Source organism: Tinamus guttatus, unplaced genomic scaffold, assembly GCF_059628265.1.
Source record: "Tinamus guttatus ecotype Peru unplaced genomic scaffold, ASM5962826v1 Tinamus_guttatus_pri_ptg000051l, whole genome shotgun sequence".
Classification (NCBI taxonomy): Eukaryota; Metazoa; Chordata; class Aves; order Tinamiformes; family Tinamidae; genus Tinamus; species Tinamus guttatus.
In genome coordinates, this window is record NW_028288585.1 from 72,586 (window position 1) to 92,428 (window position 19,843).

Below are 19,843 nucleotides of genomic sequence, written 5' to 3' on the forward strand. Positions count from 1 at the left end.
AAAAATACTAATGAACTTAAGGAATGAGCTCCGTATTAATATTATAACTTTTTCTTTGGTGAGAATTTGGTACTGGGCTAACAAATATATTGATTTGAGTTGATAAAGGAGAAATCTCACGCAAATGTCTATTTGCTCAGAAGATTGTGGATCCTAACAAGTGACTAAGTGACTAGACGAAGAGATGTGCATGCCGTGGCACAAATGACCGGGGACGGAGCCTCCGAGCAAGTCCGCTTTTGGGCACGCAGGACAATTTCAGGGCAAGAGGAAGGGGCACTTTCCATTGCCCACCCCAGCCCAGATGCCCATCCAGAACATTTAGCAGGAGAGCAGCTGGTGCTGAGCCCCGGGAAGCAGGGACTGGGGAGAGGCGAGATGGGGACGTGCAGCGGGTGCGTTCGGGGCACTCTCTGGCAGGGAGTTGGGCTCCCTGAGATCAGGGACCTTCACCCCTGACCTTCAATGGGCACAAACTGGTGTTTATACAGAGTGACATGGATTTATACCAGAATTTGGCTCAGGATCAAGATTGAAGGGAGTCCGTTTTGCCCAGCAATAAGCAGTACTCCCCAGGAGATGTGTTCTTCTATAAGTCTGTTATAAATAATAATACATCTTGACTGAGAGCATGCAGGAGGAATTAGTGCAACTTCAAAATGGAGACTGTGATTATTAGTGGGTTCTGATTGCTGCTAAAGAGCTGCTGCTGTGGAACATGGATAGTAGGAAAATGTTAACCTTGACATAGGAATTTTTGTAGCAGAGAATATTTCTAATGCCTGTGTTCAGTGATACATCTCAAGATAAATGGAAATGGGTGTTTGACCCATTGTACCAGGCTCCTAGATAATACTGCCCTGATTTGTTAGTTGAAATTTTTAATGAGAGGACTTGAGAAGACAAAACAAGACAAAACAGACAAATACTAATTCTCTAAAAGCTTGAACAGACATCAAGAACAGCACCAGCTGCCATAGTTGTACCTACTTTGTAGGGCTGCAGGTATGCAAGGCCTTCAAATGAGGCTTCCAGGTAGCAATGGAAACCGATTTCTCATCAGCCGCATAACTACGCCATACACACTACGTGCAGGATATATGACAAAAAAGAAAAACAAGGCAAGAGGGAGCAGGGGATGAAACAAAAAATTGAAAAGCAGATTAGTAACCAATACAAGTTATGGCTTTCTTTTATCATTCATAGCACTGATACATGCCTGAGGGGAGGAAGAATACTTTCATAATATCGCCAGGTGGCTGTCAGGTTTGTTCGGCTGGCATCAGTAGAATAAAACCGCCAAGTAGCCTGGTATGGGGAAACAATAGAAAAGCACAAAGGAACCAAGAACATGAAGTGCCAATGCCACCACATTGAGTATGGAGAGAGCTGAGTTCGCTCAGACTGGGATGTGAGCTATCACATCGACACAGAAAATATTGCTACCAGTCGAAACCTAGCCACACTTTGGTGCATCGTAACATGGTAAAGTGAGAGGTACTGGCCATGTGAAGTGCTAAAAGATACTCAGCCCATAAAGGAGCTCAGTAAGCAATGCAGTGATTTAGGTGTGAAAATTCCATAGGGGAAACCCACACACGCGTGCAGTCTGAGGTAAAGAAAGTGTCATAATACGTTTTGTAAACAATACTGAAAATCAGACATAAAGTAGTTAGAAGAAAAGTGAAGTATTCTCTGTGGTTTGAAACTTGCTGAATGTTTGAGACTGAACTAAATGATCTCAAAGGTGAGACCAAAGCAGAACACTGAATTTAGATTTTACCATTTAGATTTATAACTGCATGTGGATAGTAAGACATATCCTCATTTCAAAAACTGGTATGGTTTCCCTGATGTCAGCATAATATATTAATATGTACTAGCTGAGCATCTGTGCTGACACCTTTTAAAGTTTCCTAGATATCTTTCCTTTCTTCATTCCTTCCTTCCCATAACACACTCTCCTCCTATAGTGAGGCTATGTAGGCATTGACATAGGCATACAGGTATAGGTATAGGCATGTATCAACCAAAACCCAACAGGTGTCAGGTGGTGATCCTGGTTAACTATTATCTCCAGGTCCTTGGCTCTGATATTTGTGGCATCAGCCTGGATGAGAGAATGGAATTCTTAGATTCGGTTCTTCTTCCTTTTTTTTTTTTTTTTTTTAACTCTAGCTGGTGATTTATATTTGTATGAAGAGAAACATAGAGTCCAGTTCCCATTTAGCATCAAATAGATGTTAAAAATGCAAAAATTACAGCAGCATGGAAAAGCCAGAGTAGTCTTAGTATTATCCCCATTCTACACTAATCCTAAACCAAATACATTTAAAAAATGTAGACTCCTCGAACTAGCATTTGCTTTAAAACTATTCAGCTGCAAACAGGCACTTCCTGTTGCTGCCATTGAACTTGCAATAAAATGAAAAAATATGACATGTATTGCCATGTTATGCTGGATGTTTCAGGGTAGAATTAAGAGTTAAGTTAATGAGTTTGGCTTCCTATATACTTAAAACCATTGCATGTCACACAGACATCCAGCTTTGAGCTTGACACCATAGGTATATCTGTAAAAATACATCTAGTCTTCAGCAGCAGATGAAGGAAGTGCCACTTACTTTATGAGCTGTTCCACTGGTTAATCATTCTCACTGTGCATTATTTTTAATATGAAACTGTTTGGTTTCGGCTTATAGCCAGAGATATTTTTTATGCTTCCATCTGCTACATTAAGTAGCCCTGCAGTTTCCAGCATTTTCTCTACAGACTTCTACGTTCAAATAATATTCACACTAAATATTTCTTACGAGCTAAACAAAACAGGAGAAGTATGTCTGTATTATACAGTTCAGTTTTAACCAGTGATTCAACAGTGTACAGTGGTAACATCAGCAGCCTCCTACTTACTGCCCTTCTGTTTCTTTAGCTAAGGGCTGTAGCAAGACTCGTCAGAGCAACATGTGAAGCTTTTCGTCCTTCCCCTCTGCTTCTCCTTCTCCTCTGCTCTTCTCACCTGCGGTCAGATCCTTTCCAGAGGCACCATTACTTGGATATGTGCCTGTACTGATAGCCTGATTTCACTGTTCCTTGATGTAGTTTTGTATTTAGTATGCTAAGGATTTGGTTGGAATCCTTCCAGCCTGATCCATCCAGACCACTCTTGGACTCCCAAATCCCAAACTCATCTTTAACACTCTGCCAGGCCTTCTGCCATCAGCAAGTATTTCCAGCAACAACTTCACATTAATTTCAAGATCACTAATGAATATGTTGAACAACCTTTACCCTTCACACCCTTGGGATCCCACCAAGAGTGTCTTCCATTCATGATGATTCTTCCCACTAGTCACTTTTGGAGACTAGTTGGTCAGCTGCTATTAATCTATTTAGCAGGTTGTTTTATAAATATTTTGGTTGCACTGTCATATGATAATAAAATGAGCTACCTATCGAAGTGTAAATCTATTATACCTGATTTCTCTTTCCACTTAACTTTAATTTCAAGGAAGAATCAGAGTGTCTGAAAAGATCTGTTTTGTTAATTCTACAGTGTGCTAGATACAAAATGAATTGATTTGTATTTATTAATTATTCCAATAAATGTTAAATATTAATATTTAACAATATTAACAATTTAACCATCACTGAACAAAAATAATGGAAACATTAATTTGAGGAGTGCTTCAAAGACAGATTTGCATCTGTCCTGAACTTATAATGGAACTCTAGTATGTTTATGCTCAGCTATTTTATTTCGATTTATTTTTTCATTTTTATCAGAATGAAAAAATAGCATATGGGACACATACAAAGCACTCACTATTCCAAGAAAATAAATCAAGATGTTAGAAGACTATTTTCCTTATAAATTACATATTAACTAGCTATTGCCTATTAGGCTAACTATTAACTACTAAATTCAATTATCTAAATTCCCTTCTAATTTAACTATAACTGTAAGTTAAAGAAAATAAATGCTTCAAAGCAGCTGTTAAAACTAGCAGATATCATGCTGCTTTTACTTTTTTCTATTTGCTTTTATTTTTTTTTCTAAAATGTCGATCTGTACCATTCTGTTACTATTGCAGCTGAAACCATTTCAGACAGTCTCAGACATTTCACAATTGCTTCATTTCTACCTTCTAATTTGAATGTCATTGAAAGCAATTTTCTGTACAGGACACTTTTCATTCTCACCAAGTATATCACTCTTGGAGCACTCTCAACACTTTAGTAGTGAAAAGTAATGTAATATAGGTAAGTCAGTATGCTGTCAGTCCAGTTGTCTAGGGATGAATTCTGTATTTCCAAGTAATTCACTAACTGCAATGAGCAAGAAGGCATGTAGTTGACATCCTCTACTTGGTCCCTTGGTTGTGGATAGGACTTATGAATGTCACTCAGTAATGCTGTATACAGAATTAGAACCACATGGCAGTTACAAGAGAAAGAACAAAGTTATTTCATGGAACCATTCAATCCATCAAACATTATTTCCACAAAACTCTCCAACCTGAAATGATAAAACTGGCTTCAAACATGTATTTAAATCCCCACAATTATCTTTTAATTGATTTCATATTTACCTGAATTAAACTAGCAGCTGGATTCCTTCTTTTCTCAAAGTGTTTCTGACGATGCTGTTCCTGCACTTTTAATGCAAATCCTGAGCCAAGGATGCCCTGCAATACAATACACCACTTTATCATTACATAGGTATCTTTTTTGGTGTTTTTTTCAATGCATGCCCATGATCAATTGCAAAGGCTTTGTGAGGCTTTGTTTGATATGATTACTTCAGAAAACACATTTATTACATTACTTGGTGTAATGGGAGGGCTAGTACAGAGCAATACAGGAGACTCCCTACTGAAATGAGCCCATCTGTGGCTCTACCACTGGCAGCTCATCCTAACCATCACTCGGGCTTGTGCTACACAATGTTGGTGCTCAGTCTTTTGCTTTTAAAAAAGTTAGAATATGCCTTGCTTAACAGATTAACATTGTTTCCTCTCACTCCCATCTACATAATCTTCCCTGTTCCTTCAACAGGGTATGAAAAAAGGCTGATGCTAGAATCTTTCCCCTTTTGGTTAGTTTTTTTAAATTGAATATGTCAGATGAATTGGACTCCTGCTGAACAGAACTGAAGGCTGAGAACATTTCCCTCCTTCGGCTGCATGGAGTGTAATACTTCTACTGGATATGTCTGCATTGCAAGCAAGAATACTTTCCCTTGATTCTTAGTCAGGATAAAGTATATTAGGAAAAAAAGTTCTGACTTCTCTAATACACAAAATTGTTTTTCACACATTATTCCCTGGCAGTCTTGCTAAAACTACCTTTTCTGGGCGTGGTGACTAGGTAACAAAGAAAATTAATTACAGTAGCTGCCATTAAATGTCAAGATTCACAAACAGGTAATGTATTATAATTATAATACACTGTGATATGTCAGAGATACTAAAATACTCTCTATTCTTAAGGTAAGAAAAGCATGTAGTATTCTAGATGATTCAGTACTACCAGTAAATGCTGATTTTTAAGGTTGGCTTGTCTACATGGTTAAAATCAAACGCATTATTTTACCACACATTTTATAATGGTCTATAGATAATGAATCTCAGTATTAAAACACTGATATTCCACATGTATTATGCTGGATGTAACACAACAAAATAGAAATGTCACTTCTGATTTCATGCTTATTCAATACTCACTTAAAAAAGAAAGAAATTTAGTCTTTCACAGTTGGATACCACACTCAAAAATGAAATGTTATTTCTGGAACTTATTCATTAGATGGTTCCCATTTGCATTAAAGTCTTTTTAATATTAATAAAAGTACTAAAAATAAACTGACATGGCTATTTATTAACATTCACAGAAAACAATAATTGCATTTTTGCACTCAACTATGCTAAAATTTGCTTGATTTCATGCCTTCTGCTGCTGTAAACTGATAGTCTGAACATAGTCATACCAGAAAACTTGTTAGAAATATTCCACTTTTTTTCAGGACACATTCAGAAAAAGGTATCTGCTGAATTATTTCAAAATTCCAAAAGGAAAGAAGTATAATTCCACAACTGAGATGCAACTCATAAGGAAAGAAAAGAATTTCATCCTTATAAATTCAGGATTATTTCCCAGTTTCGTTCTTGCAAGACTCACGATGACAGCAATGACAACAATAGCTACAGTCCTTTCATTTGGACTTCCCCGATGTTGTCACAGATAAAAAAGGCATTAAACAGTTGCTCTTCATGCAGGCAGTATTTGGTATTGTAACAGCAGTAGGAGCTACTAGGGTTTCTGTTAGATTTTACAAACTCTGTAAGGATACTCACAGCAGGTAGTGCAAAGAAAGAAATGCCAAGGAGAGCAAATCCTGCAGAAAGCAACCTTCCAAGCCAAGTAAGGGGCGTTTTGTCTCCATAGCCAATGGTTGTCAAGGTGATCTAAAAACAAATGAATGAACATCATGGATTACTGAAGTCTGTCAAAGATTAGCTGGAGATAAAATACATTGCATGAAATATCATTTCCACTAAGTAATTATTCACCACAACATGTGAAATTGTTTCTAAAATAAAAAATCCATAAATATATTGATATGAATTCCTTTTTTTCTGTAACGACTCAACACTATCCATGACTGAATAACACTGAGATAAATAATAGCTATGAGACAAATACCCAAATATGCAATAAATGCAATAAATAAACGTTAAGAATACCAGAGCAGAAGGTTTGCGATCTCAAAATCTAGGCAAATGAATGGAAATGAATCAGGCAGAAAAATTGTCATTTTTGGTACATATAAAAGTGTTCTAAGTATTTTCAGCAAAAACATATAATAAACTGTAGGTATTTGCACAACTATACAAGTATAATTATGCAAAGATCATACTACAAAAATATAATATGGCTGAAAGGAAGCTGAAGTTCACAGTCAAGAGAAAGTCAATGGAAGTGCCAGAAGAAGCTGCATTTTCTATGAACGTATCGTAACATTTTGAAATTGATAATTTTCTGAAACACAAAAAGACCCTAACTGAAAGCTGGAAGGAACCTTAAGAAGTTCTTGGTTGCTTCCCCTTCCTTATGACAACTACGGCACTGCTGTCATGAAGACCCAAATACTCCACAGCACATAGGGCTTCTCAGGCTGTTGGACAATACTAGCTCAGATGTCTGGGTGCGTGGGTGGGTGAAAAAGAAACAGGAGGGCACTTGGACCCCTCCATCATTCCTTCTCAGGTGGAGAGTGTTAGCATACCACACATGGATTTTACAGAAACAGTGAAGCAACAACATGGATTATGGCAGAATTTGGAGGGTGCTCCAGAAAAGAAACTTGTTATGATCAACAGTTCATGGAATTGGCCACACATATGTGCTCCATAGGCATGTACTCCTAATGCTACTGGGATCATATTGCTGGTTGTGGTTATTGAGCATATCTCAAAGACACAACAAACCAAATGGCTTCAGGTTTGTTCTGACTTCCTGTCTGCATGTGGTTGGGGGTCTTCACCAACCAAGGGAATGTCCACCAAACAAGTCCTGTGCGGCCTGGCCTAAAAAGTGTGGCAGTCTCAAACTCTGCGACTGTTCCAGTAGGAGAAATTCACTTCTGTGAATTCACTTCACTTCCTTCTTGGGGAGTTCAGATCCTCATGCCTCATGCAAGCAGCATGAGCACAGACACCGAGCTGTGGGCTTCTGCAGTTCAGCTGGAAAGCCGAATGGCTCTGGGCCAGGTGCAGGCACACAATGTTAAAGATAGACAACAACGGATCAAATGCCAAGGATTCCAGGGCCTTTTATTCGTGGAGAGCTTGGTGAAAGATAATTATTTTACATAATGTACCAAATGTGGGCAAGTTCAGGCTCAGCAAATATTCTAGCAGAAGTGAATTCTTCAGAAAAATGCCTTCTTGAGACAATACTTTGCTTCCAGCTTCCTCAAAGTTCATTCCTAGGAAAGATGTCCAAAGCAATTCTATTTAAATAGGGTCAACACAGGACAAAAGAAGCAAAGTGTTTTGGAGGTAATTAGATTTCAACTATTTAGGGCTTTGTAGATAGTAAACAGTGCCTTTAATTGCTCACATTGTTGGGAACAAACTGCGGGTGGAATTTATCCACTAAAAGAGAATCGGTTGCATTAAAGCTGTAGCTGCAATTTCAAGCAGTTCATGAGTCTCAAGTTTCATGTGCTAGCCTGGAGACATCACAGCTCTTACCTGTAATAAAGGCCACCTTAGGTGGCTCCAAGGCACCTGAACCAACTAGCCTCCTTCTGCCACATCACCTGTCACACTCTCCTTGCTCTCTGCTCCCCTGCCCTATCTCTTTTTCCTGGCTTTTGCAGGACTCTTCAGAGAATCAGTGCAACCCAGTAAAGTGGTGAGAATTACCCAGGTTTTTATGCGGTTTGTTTCTGGTATTTTTGTGAATTGAACGTGCTCAGGGAGGGGTCTAACAAGCATGGGTGCCTGCACAAGGCAGTCAGATGAAATGCATTGCTGAGACTGGGCAATAAATAAGGGAGATGGGAATGCATCCCCCCTTTTTTTTTTGGCAGAAGTGAGCTCATGCAACCACACTCTTGGCATGGCAAAAAGGTTTGGTTTGGTTTTCTCTTGTTTTCAGAACAGGGTATTCTCAGCTCTTCTCATTATAGGGCAAGTGCAGAACAGTTTGAAGCTATTAAGACCCAGAGAGTAATGAAGCATTGGAATAAATGAATCCCTGAATAAAAGTTCCTCAAAACTCATTTCCAGGCCAATCATTGTGAAGCAGTTTGAAGCTCTGGAACAAACCCAATTCCTTGGCTTCCATCCAGCTCCCTATCTCTGCCAGACGCTGCAAAGTGCAAGATATCTCCTGCTTGGGTTGACAAGAAGGAAACAGAACTAAGTGTTGTCCATATATTAATGAAATTACCACCTACCAATCTTACAAAGAAATCATAGATAAATTTGAGTCTTTGGGACTTGACATCTGAAAGCAATTCAGAAACAAAAGCCATGCAGGCCATATCTTTGGATTTTCTCCAAAAAATAAAAAGTCCATGTTAAAGTCTTTCTTTTTTCCCCATTCTTTTTAGGTCCGGAAGACTTATTAGTATCAGTCTATGATTAAGACTATTAGTGGGTCCCTTCTCACCTTGAGCTATTTTATCTGAGTAGACCAAGATAGTCTTCATGTGGTCACACAGCTATCAGCACTGTGCGATATTATCTTACTCAACACTACACAGATTGATTTTTCCTTTATATTTGGTGAAGAGAGAAATGGCCAAAGCTCAAAGATAGTTGGAGGGGAATATTGGGGACCTATAGCACAACTACAGTCTTGCAAGACCAACAGCACCTAGGCATCTGCATCAGAAACACCATGTAAGGCCAATATTAAATCTGGGCATGGATGTAGAAGTGGGATAAACAGGGAAGAAATAATTAGGGGCAGGTTGTTTACCTGGAGGGAAACTGGGGTGGGAAAAGGAGGATCAAGAAATAGGAAAAGGGATAGTAAAGTGTACAAATCATCTCTTTCTGGGGGATAGCTGCTGGACAGTCATGTTTGTAATCGATACAGCCTAAATCAGGACAAAAAAACAAACCCGTTGTTCTGACCGCACGACACTCAAAACTGATTTCTAGTGCCATCTGAGATGCCCTTGGACATCTGAAAAGGGACCAGTGGCAGGAGAGACACAGCTTCCCAGTTGGTTGAAAGTCCAACTGATCTTACATGGTGATCTATGTCTGTGTTTAGGCAACTGAAGCACACTCTTATGTAGCTAAATGGATTAGAAAACTCCTGTCTTCCACATCAGATAGAAAATGCTCCATTTGGATTGTTTCTGTAAATGAGTTGTCTGGACAAATCAGCCATGAAAAGCAGTGTCCCCTAGCTAGACTCAAACATCACAAAGACAGAACTGTCCTTCTATTATAACTCCATGCAAGAACCAATAAATAAGCGAATAAGGAGATAATATAATAACGACTGAGATTATGCAACCTCCAATCAGATGAGAATCACGGGATACTCAATGTTTTTTCTTATGTAGCTGTATGTTCTGTTAAAAGTACTTAGCTTTTGAATCTTTAACTGACATTAACTAACTGAAAATATTAAGTTTGTTCCTACTATCATATTAGATGGAAAATGCATCATTAGTATTAACTCATTTGAGCTAGTAATTGTAGCAATTATTGTTGTATTATTCAGTGTAAGTTGTTTTTTTTTCATCTACAGATCAACATGGAATGCCACAGGCATTCTTTACCCAATTGTAACTACTGAATACTACTAGAAAATGGTGCAATATTAAGAAAAATCTTATCTAATATGTCAGATAGACAGGAAGGCAAACTACATTTTCAGGTAAAACTAATTAGCATGCAAACTAAATGTTCCTATAAGCACATTCAGTCCTAGCCAATCTAACAAGTCTCTGAAAATCAGGCATAGCTTGCTTATAAAATGCTTATGTCTTTGAATGGACATAAGCATACATTCTCATTTGAAAATAGTTTGCTCGCCTTATTCTGTTAAATAATTCTAGCTTCCACAGCTACATAAATTCTGCACTTGAACTCTTCATATAACACACACGTTGAGCTGTGTTGAGCAGCACTGGGGAACTCCAGCCATTAGTGTATACCCAGTAGTAACATTAACAAGATGTTGAAACTGCAAGTTGCGCGGTACAATGTGGAATCGCAAATACAGCGCAATATTCTTAAGCAAATTAGTATACTAATTCTTATACTAATTAGTATACTAATACCCCGCCTTTAGTTTCAGTCTAAAACTAGAGGCTTCAAAAACAAGAGTCAGTGAAATGACCATAGCAAGATATGGCTCTCAAATAATCTGAATTAACTGATGAGTTACATACTGCATGTTGGGTCTGGTCTTAAAAGAGCGGCATAAGTGTTTGCAAAAGCATGAAATTTAAGATGGCTATTTGTGACTGACTTCAATGCATTATTTTTTCCATAGAAATTTCACACAAATTAATCTGCATTTTGATAGATACTTTGTGATTTAAGTTAGAGCAACTTTTGCAAATAAACAAATCAATGAAACTAAGCATTGATTTCCCTTAGAATGCCATACAATCTGACCTTTTCAAAATCAGTATGTGGGTTACTCTGGCAGTGAAAACAACCATGACTAAGAAGCACGTTAAGAATTTCCCACATACTGTTTTACATATTATACAAAAATTACTATTATTAAAATGGCAAAGATAGCAGGTAAGGAAGAAAACTGATTTTCAGTGACTTTGTGCACTTAAGCACATTAAAAATATAAATGAATTCTTGTCACACACTGGGGAAAAGAAGAAGCAATATAAAAATGTACAATATACATTATTTTCAGGTTTTTGATTACAATTTGTTGTTTTTTCCTGTTGATGTCAAGAAAAGATTCCTATTTTCTCAGTTTGCACAACTTATCTGACCTATGAGTCACACATTTTCACTTCAAAGTATACAAAATACTTTAAGCACCATTTTATACAGTGATTATTTCTTCGCAGGGTTTTTCCTTAAAAAACAGCAGTCAGCAGGGAGTGGAGAAGAAAATTATCAAACAAAGATCTTGTTTCTACAGCTAGATCCGCCAAGGGAGAGGGACTTGGCTTGATGTGAGCCTGAACTGAGGTCTGAATTTCCCAAGACTTGGCCATCTCTCACTCGGACGTGTTCCCTCACTGGCAGCGGGGCCCAAACCTGCACTTAGTCAAGCTCCCCATCTTTGCAGTGCTCTCTGGGGAGGATACGGCGTTTCCTGAGACATAAAGAGGCTGAAAATGCTTGTCCTCGGGCTGCCCGTGCTGGTGCTCCCATCATCCCAAGCCACCCACTGCCCAACAGCAGCCATGCAGACCCATCGAAGTCAAACCCAGACCTCTGCTTTTTTCAGGAAAGTGAAACTCCTCTTGGATGAGTCAAAATCAACTGCCCGTTAGGATAGAGAAACCACAAAACCAATTGCAGTGGTCTAACTGAGGGCAAAACCTGCTCTGACAGCTCAAGTCAATATGGATCTCACATGCAGAGACTGTGCATGTTGGACTGTGGGATAAGAGCGTGTATTTTATTGGAGATCTGCCTTGACGGTCTAAAGAAAAAAGCTTCAGGAAAGATATTTCTGTATTTTTCTAGATGTGTAAATAAGAGATACTTGGCCTATTTTTTCTAAGCTCCCACTGAAAGCTCAAAAACTACAGTCTCATGGGAAGTCAAGTCACAAATTATTAACCCTTAGGTGAACCAATTTCAAATAAACAAACAAGTTCTAATAGTAGCAAATGACCTTGACATTTGGCAAAAATATAAACAAAACAAGGATTAAGGATTCAATTGTGAAATGTTTTTTCTGTAGTCTCTCATTCCACGGTCTGAATGTGCAAATGCTGCTCAATCCAGATGAAGTTGTCAGCAGAGGTCTGGGCAAACTTCATTTTTACATCCCCTGAAAAGGAGGGGTGGCAAAAGCTGGTTCAGCTCTCACACTTTTCCCAGGAAAACCAATGAGTGCTCTAGGTCATGTCAACATTCATGATCTCATGGGCACCATTTCACTCCCCAGACTCTGCTGGAGCTCATGGCAGTTGTTCTGCTGCGCCAGATCGGGGAAGAAAAAGCAGTTTTACATGACCTGGTAGTTGCTCCGCAACAGATTTTGTAGGGGTAGATTTCCCAAGATGCCTGAGTGACCGCCACACAGTGCAGCATGGGACAAGGGGCTAGCTCAGTACAGGGCATTTTTATTTCCATGAAAACAAAAAACTTATATATTATGACAAAAAAAAAAGGAAAGAAAATTCAAAAACTCGCACCTCGTTCTTCATTGCTCATTTAAAGCCTAGTTTATTTCAACTGACCTGCAAAAGTCGTCAGAAAACACTGCTGAATGTGAATGGGAATATTCTTGTTTTTTTATGTCCAAGGTACAGGGAGAACCAACATCACTCAGAGAGTGTATTTTGATTGCACATTTTCTTCCATTGCAAAACTGATTTAAGAATTTTCCATCATTCTTTCTTTCCTGATGCTTGCTCCTCCTGTATTGCAGCTTACAGCTATCTCACTTGGATCAAGGCAGCTTATCACATTATAAACTGTATTATTACAATATTATTAAAGATGTTACAGTTTATGATATGGGTCAAATTATTGGTCCAAATAGAGGGTCAAAACCAACATGTTTTTTCTCATGGAGGTTCAGTGATTTGGTCTGCAGCAAAAACTGGTAAACAATAACTCTGCATGATGGATAAAACTGAAATATGGATGTGCAAATAAAGAGCTGGAGGAGGGAACTTCTCAGATCAGTCTTCTTCCAGATAAAACAATTTGCTGAAAAGCACCCTAAGTTAAACAGACAATGAGTGAAATGCAAAAGATTGTAGCATATTGGCTAACAAATGCATATTGTTTTTCTGTACTTACTGTGCCCCACCAGAGAGCGTCTGCATATGTAGAGAACTGGTTATTTGCATCTTTTTCCACCAGATAAACCAGGAAAGATGAAAAGATGAGTACTAAAAATCCTATGTACCAGGCTGTGATTAATTCCTAGATAAAAGAAATCAGAGATCAATATCCATTTAAAAGACAAAACAGAATGCCATTTCAAGGTAGACACTTAAAAGACCTATATACTCTGAGCAGTTAAAAGTCTAATGCTTTCCAACTGATGCCAGTTTTCTCTAAAAGTAGACCAAATCCTGTAGCTTGACCCTCTAGCAACTCCATCAATGTACATATAATCACAGCAGCACATCAAGTCCAACATTTGCAGCATATTCTAGAAACTGTTAGCCATTTAGCATGGCCTGACATACCTGTGTTAATGCCTACTAATGGATGTTACTTCAGGAAATTTGATGTATTCTACACAAAGCTACTTAATATTTGTTTCTTTGGATTCTTATTGAATCTTGTGAAGAAGTCAGCCAAACAAACCCAGCAGCTAGGATTACATACCTTGCTATGTGCATAAACTACTGAACCTAATAATTTCCAAGTGCCTCCTCTTCGGTCCATGCGCACCATACGAAGGATCTGTAGGAAACGAAGACTTCTCAGTGCTGATGTTGCAAAAATGTTACCCTGAGTTTTTGCAGAAACAACTGCTATTGAAGCGATGAGAACAATGATGTCTGAAAGAAATATATTACAGAAAACATTAATGTCCATGTATCAATCAGTAACACTTATATGTACTTGAGCTGAAGGAGGGGACAAAGAAGAGAGTCCTCCTGCAATGGGCAGGAATCCTAGGCACTGGGAATCCTGGTTGAGTTAGGAGTCAGGATTGGGAGCCTAGAAAGTGGGAACCAAGCGCAGTAATTTTAAAAAGATATGTATAAGAGGAGCAATATTGAAGGATGGTCTGCCTAGGAACTTTGAAGTCTTATGTATCAAACTCTGTAAACCAGTAGATGGACTAGAATGTTTAGCCTTCACATCTTTCCCCATAGTACCTTTCCTAGGAAAAAGGAAAACAGAAGAAAAAAAGAAAGATAAGAAAAAGCAAAGCTGCCTCAGTGACGAGAGTCCAGTAGAAGCATTAGGACTTGCAAATACACATACTTATCTCCTACAAGAACAAATACTATGTGATTTAGGCATATACTAATAAGTTTCTGGACACAACTCCTCTTAGGTACCATTTCCTGGAAAGGAAAAATATAGTGCTGGATACTGAGAAGTATTCTTCCTGCTGGCAACCTGGAAAGTTTTCTGCAGTCCAGCAACTGTTTGGATTTATTTCTTCAGGCCATAGCTTCAAACTGTGAGCTTGAGTGTTTTGCATGAATTAATCAGCTAACTGCCTTGTAAGCCAGAACAGTATTTAAGGAGAGACGAGTAGAAGAAGCAGAGTGACAGTCCATGAACACTGTGAGAAGACATAATAATCTTTTATGGAACATTTATAAGAAATATATGGTTTAATTCTTATGATTTTGTCTTTTTTTTTCTCTTTTTAATCTGCAAGTATATTCCAAGCCCACATTTGCTGGTGGAGAACTTCCTGAAAACAAGTTCATGCTGATTTAAGTTTTGCTACTTTTGTGATGGGTATGAATGCTCATTCTGCACCGAGAGAAGTTTCTAAAAATGAGGACTGCCCATACGGTATTCACTAATAGCCCCACACAAGTGAGCAGTGAGGGAGACCTGTTGTACCTACAAGCAGGACACAGTTTCCCTAGTATATTCCAATATAGCAGGAGATAGCCTTGTTTCATTCTGCTTTGCCATCGAAGTAAGTTGAGGTCCAAACATCCTTGCTTGCAAATATCATGGCTTCCTCTGGACTCACCTATGGATAGCTTTGCCCTCTAACTACGTTATTAAGGGTGCAAATAGTCGGTACTTCAAAGAATGTCATGTTAACTTGAGGAAATCTTTGTCACAAGATGCTAAAAGTCTACCTGGGTTAAAAACCAACCAGAAGAAAGAAAATCTAATTTAGGATTAATTCACACAAAGACTCCCTTTTTGGCTCAGCGAGTCTCCAGGTAAAAGATCATTGTTGCTTGATGGAATATTGCAGAGAAATATAGCTGTGTGCTAGTCTTCTCTAGCTCTTCATTATTGGCTACTGTCACTGTTGGACACAGCATATGAGGCTAGACTGTCCTCCCATCTGTTTTATGTTCTGACAGTTTAAGATGCCTTTGGCAACTATATAGCATGGTCATAGTTGTTAAGCGATAGTTGGCTACTACAACCTAGGTTTGCTTCTAGATGTAGTGACTAGTGCCTTGCAGCTCTCACGGCCATGGATCCATGGAGGGGAACAGGAGAAATCCCCCTCCCACAGAGGAGGCAGGATGCTTGTGAGGGTCTGCGCAGGAAATTAGGAATAGCATAACCCCTCAGGAGAAGTTAAAGACGTCACAAATTCCAGTGGAGATCAGAAAAAGACACAGTGTGGGAAACTTGGGTGTCCACGTGTGAACCAGGTGTCTGAACATCCTGTGCAGCACAAGGAGATCAAGTCCAGTAAAGTTACCCCCCAGGAGGGCTGGTTGCTGGTTCGGCCGGCTTGCTCTCTGGGCTGTGTAGAGGAAACAGCTTGATTCAGCTGCCTGAATTTGTACCGTGCTATTCGAGACAGCCCAAGGCATCTGAGACACGCGCTCAAGCTGGCTGATACGCTAACAGGCGTGGGGCCTGTGCCCTCAGGGGAGGAAGCTGAAGAGCAGGGCATATCATCTAACTGTGCACACCTCTATTTACTCAGCAGCGCTAAGCCCTAGGTCCTGACCGGCCGTAGAGGAAGTGCAGGCGCGTATCACACAGGTGAACACCTACAGGCCAGCTTCTAAATTTAGCATGTTTATCTGGATCTGAGCCTCACACAGAGCGCGCTAGAGAGCTGCGAGCGGCATGGACTGTGCTGGGGAAGGATATGCCGGGCTGCCAACGTGAAGACCATGTGGCTTATCCCATCCTGCCGCTCCTGCCACCGGAGCAGCGAGGCAGCTGCTATTTTCAGCTGGTGGTGACGGGACAGTCAACAACATGGGCATGCTTGGGAAAACAGAGTGCACTCCTGCTGACTGGCCTTGGAACTTAGAAAAGAGCAAGACGGCCCAAACATTAGGAGTTTGGTCCCAAACTGAAAGTTCTTACAGATGCTTCTGGCCCTTTTGATGTTTTTGGTTCCCTTCAAACATTCCTTTTTCTTTATTTTTTTTTCTGTTTTTTCTTTAAAACAAAAGCCAGTGATTTGTCCCTTCCCTTATCCCTTCCTGTTCCAGGTGCTCTGACAGCTCAGACCTGTCCCTCCCTCCCGGAGCCCTCCTTGGCTTCGTTTCCCTCCAGCGGAGGAAGAGAGGCAGGCAATTATTTCAGTGTGGTTTAACTTGCCAGGAACAGGTGTAAGATAAATCAAAATAAAGCTCTCTTGGAAAGGAATCAAAAAATCGAAAGGAAAACCTGCAACAGTTTAAAGTTGCTTCTGAATAAGTTAAACTGTCTTAGTTTTCCTATGTAAGCATATAGGAAAATATCAATCTCTCTCCACCACACTTTTTTTTTTTTTGATTTACCATACCTCAGATGCCTTTTCCTCTGTTTTAAGTGGGAAAGTAAAATTATCCTCCTGAATTTCCTTCTCTATTCCACCTGAATTTGGTTAAGATCTCCATGGTATTTCTCTATTTGAAAAAGGCTGTAACAAACATCTATCAATATGTCCCTTCTACTGGCAAAACCAGAAAGTGAGTTGTGGGTGAAATCCCAGGTTTATTGAAGTAAACAGTATTTGGATTAATTTAACTGGGACTAAGACTGTAGTCCATGCTTGCTATAAAGGACTGGGAAACTTTGAAAGTAATGGCAGTTTAGAATTACGCTGCCCTCAACCACCGTTACTTTCAAAGTTTCCCAGTCCTTTACAGCAAGCAACTTCTGTATAATAGAGTATTAGAGGGCACAATTTTCTGAAGCACATTTGCTTCTTTGATATTTTCCAGGTAATATCTTGTGTATGATCTTCCAAAATGTTAAGCATCCCCTCAGCTATGAGGTGGATGCTATTCAGTCTTTAGAAATGTTTCTCGTTTTACTTTGCCTTACAGATAGCATCCTCCCTCATTAACTCCCATCAGAGACTGCAGGTCTTCTAGGCAGCCCTCTGTAATGTTTGCTTTGAACATTTCATTTCAAATTATATTTCAAACAATGAATTCTGCCATTTCAAATCTTTCATCTAGTGTAACTCAGGAAAACCTCTGAGATTATTTGAAAGTTTTGTTAATTGTACCTCTCCATAAGGTTTTTTAATTGACACTCTGCTAACACTGTGTATGTAGATACTGATGGGCCCAGTTAAAGAACCTGACAAGAACAGGTAGGAGGTCAAATACAGAAACGGTTCTCTGTTGCCTGTGTTTAATGATGATGTGTTGGAATGCCCTTTCCTTCTAAATAAAAATGACACACGAGTAAATGGTTAAAATGGTTGAATGAATTATGCAAAAGTCCTTTTTTTTGTGATCTGAGCAGAATATGGGCAACGTTTAACATTTAGACTCATCATTTTATCACTGAAATAGTTAACGGTTGCCGTAAATTCACAAAAACTACTTCTGGTTTATACTTGCTAAGGATATGCAAGAGACTGCAATGGCTTTTAGTCACAGCCCAGCGCAGAGATACACCAACCTGCAGCAGCACAGAGCACGGCTGCATCAAATGCTACAGAAATAAGCAAAAAATCTCAAGAACGTGACTTATCTAGCCCTCTGCTTTATTAACCCACAAAGGTAATTAACTGGCAACAGCAGAGCCAAATTTAGGCTACCTTAAGGCAATCTTTCCAAGGTTTAATTTTGGGCTAAAGTTATTTCTAAACCAGAGGAAAAATATCTCTTGCAGTGGTCATTTCTTATGAAGAATCTCAAGACAATTCATTATCCTAAAATTCAAAGTAAATCATGAGAAAAAGCACCATATGATTTGGTGATCTGACCATTGGATGCCAGGATGAACCAAGAGGACCGAGTCTACTTGGATAGAAATTAGTTTTTCTAATATTTTTTTGTATGTCAGTCATTCCACTAGCTTTATCATGTGTATCGCTATTCTCAGAATTCCATCCAATTTGTTCTCTAAACAACAACTTGCTGGCAGCGCCCTAAGGGTAACAGCTTAGAATTTTAATCAGAGACTAGAGCACAACGTTACCATAATACACATCCCAGAGCACTATATTTGAGCACAGCCGGGTATCAAAACTTCAAAATAGCAAAAATATATTCAATGGACTCGGTCCTAAGCTGAAATAAATCAGAAGTTTAACACAGCTTAGGGTATAGCCTAAAGGCTGACACCTGACTTATGTCATACAACAGCTCCTCAAAATAAGATTGCTTTTTTTCAGACTCCAAAAAGAAAAGGTCTGGTTACACAAACATGTCTATAGGGGCAGTTGTTAAGATATTTGGCCTTGATGTATTTCAAAGTCCTGTACATTAGCTAAAAAAAGGAATAAAAAAAATTCAAAAAGTTTTAAAACTTCTGAGCACTCTAATAGAGGATTATTCAAAGAGGGGGATAATTGTATCATTATCCACTGAGCACTTGTTGAGAAAGGTCATAGAATGGAAAAGGTCATTTCATCCCAACTGGCTGCAAAAATGCTTTTAGCTTCTAACAACGGATTAACCACTTCTCTCTACTGCTTCGACAAGGCAAAGGACAAAATGCAGGATCAGAGTACATTTTAATAGTTAATTTTAAAAGAGGCAAATTGTAATGTTTTTACCAGGTGACAGCTCCTTACTCTGCCAATAGTCCCACTGCTGCATTCAGTGGGATATTTCACATTATTATGGCAGAAAGATTTGGACCAATATGGGCTGAACTTTCCAATGACCATTTGTACCTCAGAAATCAACATTTTTATCTTTAAAAGGTCCAGAACCTTAATTTTAAAAAAAAGTCTTTTAGGATTACACCTATAATCTCTGGTTAGAGAGATTATGACTGTTACCATACTTAGAGAGACGACAGGTGTTATCATATCTTGTAATATGTCTCACTGGAAAAAATAGATCTATTCATTGATAAAGTACTATTCAATATATACAAGATAGTCAAAGACTGCAAAGTGGATTTTTACAAACTACTCAAGGAACATACAGTGTTTTAAAATCACCTGATTCACCCTTGGAAATATAATATGCTCAAGCATTAGTCCATGTCTTTAAAAGAAACAGTTTAAAGTCATCCAGGGAATTATATCACCTGCCCAACTCTAGTGTCATTTGGGAGAGGCA

At 38.9% G+C, this 19,843-nt stretch overlaps 1 protein-coding gene across 1 annotated transcript in view; it reads right to left on the reverse strand.

The window, feature by feature from the left end:
- Positions 1-19,843, reverse strand: part of KCNQ5 (potassium voltage-gated channel subfamily Q member 5) — a 292,043-nt gene that overhangs the window by 30,713 nt on the left and 241,487 nt on the right. Inside the window, exons 4-8 of the mRNA XM_088539909.1 lie at positions 14,031-14,206; positions 13,494-13,619; positions 6,357-6,467; positions 4,593-4,688; positions 991-1,085 (exon numbers count right to left, since the gene is read on the reverse strand). Of these exons, the coding sequence (XP_088396035.1) occupies positions 991-1,085; positions 4,593-4,688; positions 6,357-6,467; positions 13,494-13,619; positions 14,031-14,206 (604 nt within the window). The remainder of the gene's footprint in view (positions 1-990; positions 1,086-4,592; positions 4,689-6,356; positions 6,468-13,493; positions 13,620-14,030; positions 14,207-19,843) is intronic.